The sequence below is a fragment of the Etheostoma cragini genome, unplaced genomic scaffold (genome assembly GCF_013103735.1).
Source record: "Etheostoma cragini isolate CJK2018 unplaced genomic scaffold, CSU_Ecrag_1.0 ScbMSFa_2148, whole genome shotgun sequence".
Classification (NCBI taxonomy): domain Eukaryota; kingdom Metazoa; phylum Chordata; class Actinopteri; order Perciformes; family Percidae; genus Etheostoma; species Etheostoma cragini.
In genome coordinates this window covers 1-1,019 of record NW_023266278.1, presented here as the reverse complement: position 1 = coordinate 1,019, position 1,019 = coordinate 1, and the positions used below count along the sequence as shown (strand labels likewise).

The window sequence follows — 1,019 nt, the reverse complement described above, 5'->3', positions numbered from 1 at the left end:
ACCTGTCTCTCTGTACCTGTATCTCCTTACCCGTCTCTGTACCTGTCTCTCTGTACCTGTCTCTCTGTACCTGTCTCTCCTGACCCGTCTCTGTACCTGTCTCTCTGTACCTGTCTCTCTGTACCTGTCTTTCTGTACCTGTCTCCCTCTCAGGTGGCAGGAAGGATCCTGTGGTGCCGGCAGCTCTTCAGGAAGCTTGAAGCTCCAATGTTGATCCTGAAAAAAAAGCTTGACGTCCTCAAGGTACGACTGATTCTATCTCACTGATCACATCGATATCAAAACGACCCTCCGTGACCCCACCTGCATGCCTGTCTGTCTGTCTGCCTGTCTGTCTCTCTGTCTGCCCGCCTGTCTGTCTCCTTTCTGTCTGTCTGTCTGCCTGTCTGTCTGTCTGTCTGCCTGTCTGTCTCTCTGTCTGTCTGCCCGCCTGTCTGTCTCCTTTCTGTCTGTCTGTCTGTCTGTCTGTCTGTCTGTCTGCCCGCCTGTCTGTCTGTCTGTCTGTCTGTCTGTCTCTCTGTCTGCCCGCCTGTCTGTCTCCTTTCTGTCTGTCTGTCTGTCTGTCTGCCCTCCTGTCTGTCTGTCTGTCTGTCTGTCTGTCTGTCTGCCTGTCCGTCTGTCTGTCTCTCTGTCTGTCTGCCTGTCTGTCTCTCTGTCTGTCTGTCTGCCTGTCTGTCTCTCTGTCTGCCCGCCTGTCTGTCTCCTTTCTGTCTGTCTGTCTGTCTGCCAGGGACCAGAGATGACTAAAGTGATCCGGAGCTACAACAAGATTGCCGTGGTGCTGCTGCAGTACGAGTTGCTGCACCTGCACGGGTGGAGTCAGGCTGCAGAGAGCGCCCCGCACCGCCTGAGCGCCGCCCTGCTGGTCCGACGCGAGAACAGCAAGGTGCTGGATGACGCAACGATAGATGAATGGATGAGTGAACTCACTTTGACTATCTTTACTACTTTTAGCGTGTATAGAGCAGCATATCTCCACCAGACTCCATGTAAATAATCACTACTTTTAGCGTGTATAG

General features: G+C 53.3%; 1 protein-coding gene across 1 annotated transcript; it reads left to right on the top strand.

Annotated features, from left to right (window-relative positions):
- Nucleotides 1–142: 142 nt before the first annotated feature.
- Nucleotides 143–957, top strand: LOC117940297 (dynein heavy chain 5, axonemal-like; the record flags this gene model as incomplete). Its single annotated transcript, XM_034865625.1, has 2 exons — nucleotides 143–243; nucleotides 731–957. Coding segments are annotated over exons 1-2 (263 nt in total), but the record flags the coding sequence as incomplete, so codon positions are not given.
- Between the last annotated feature and the right edge of the window lie 62 nt (nucleotides 958–1,019).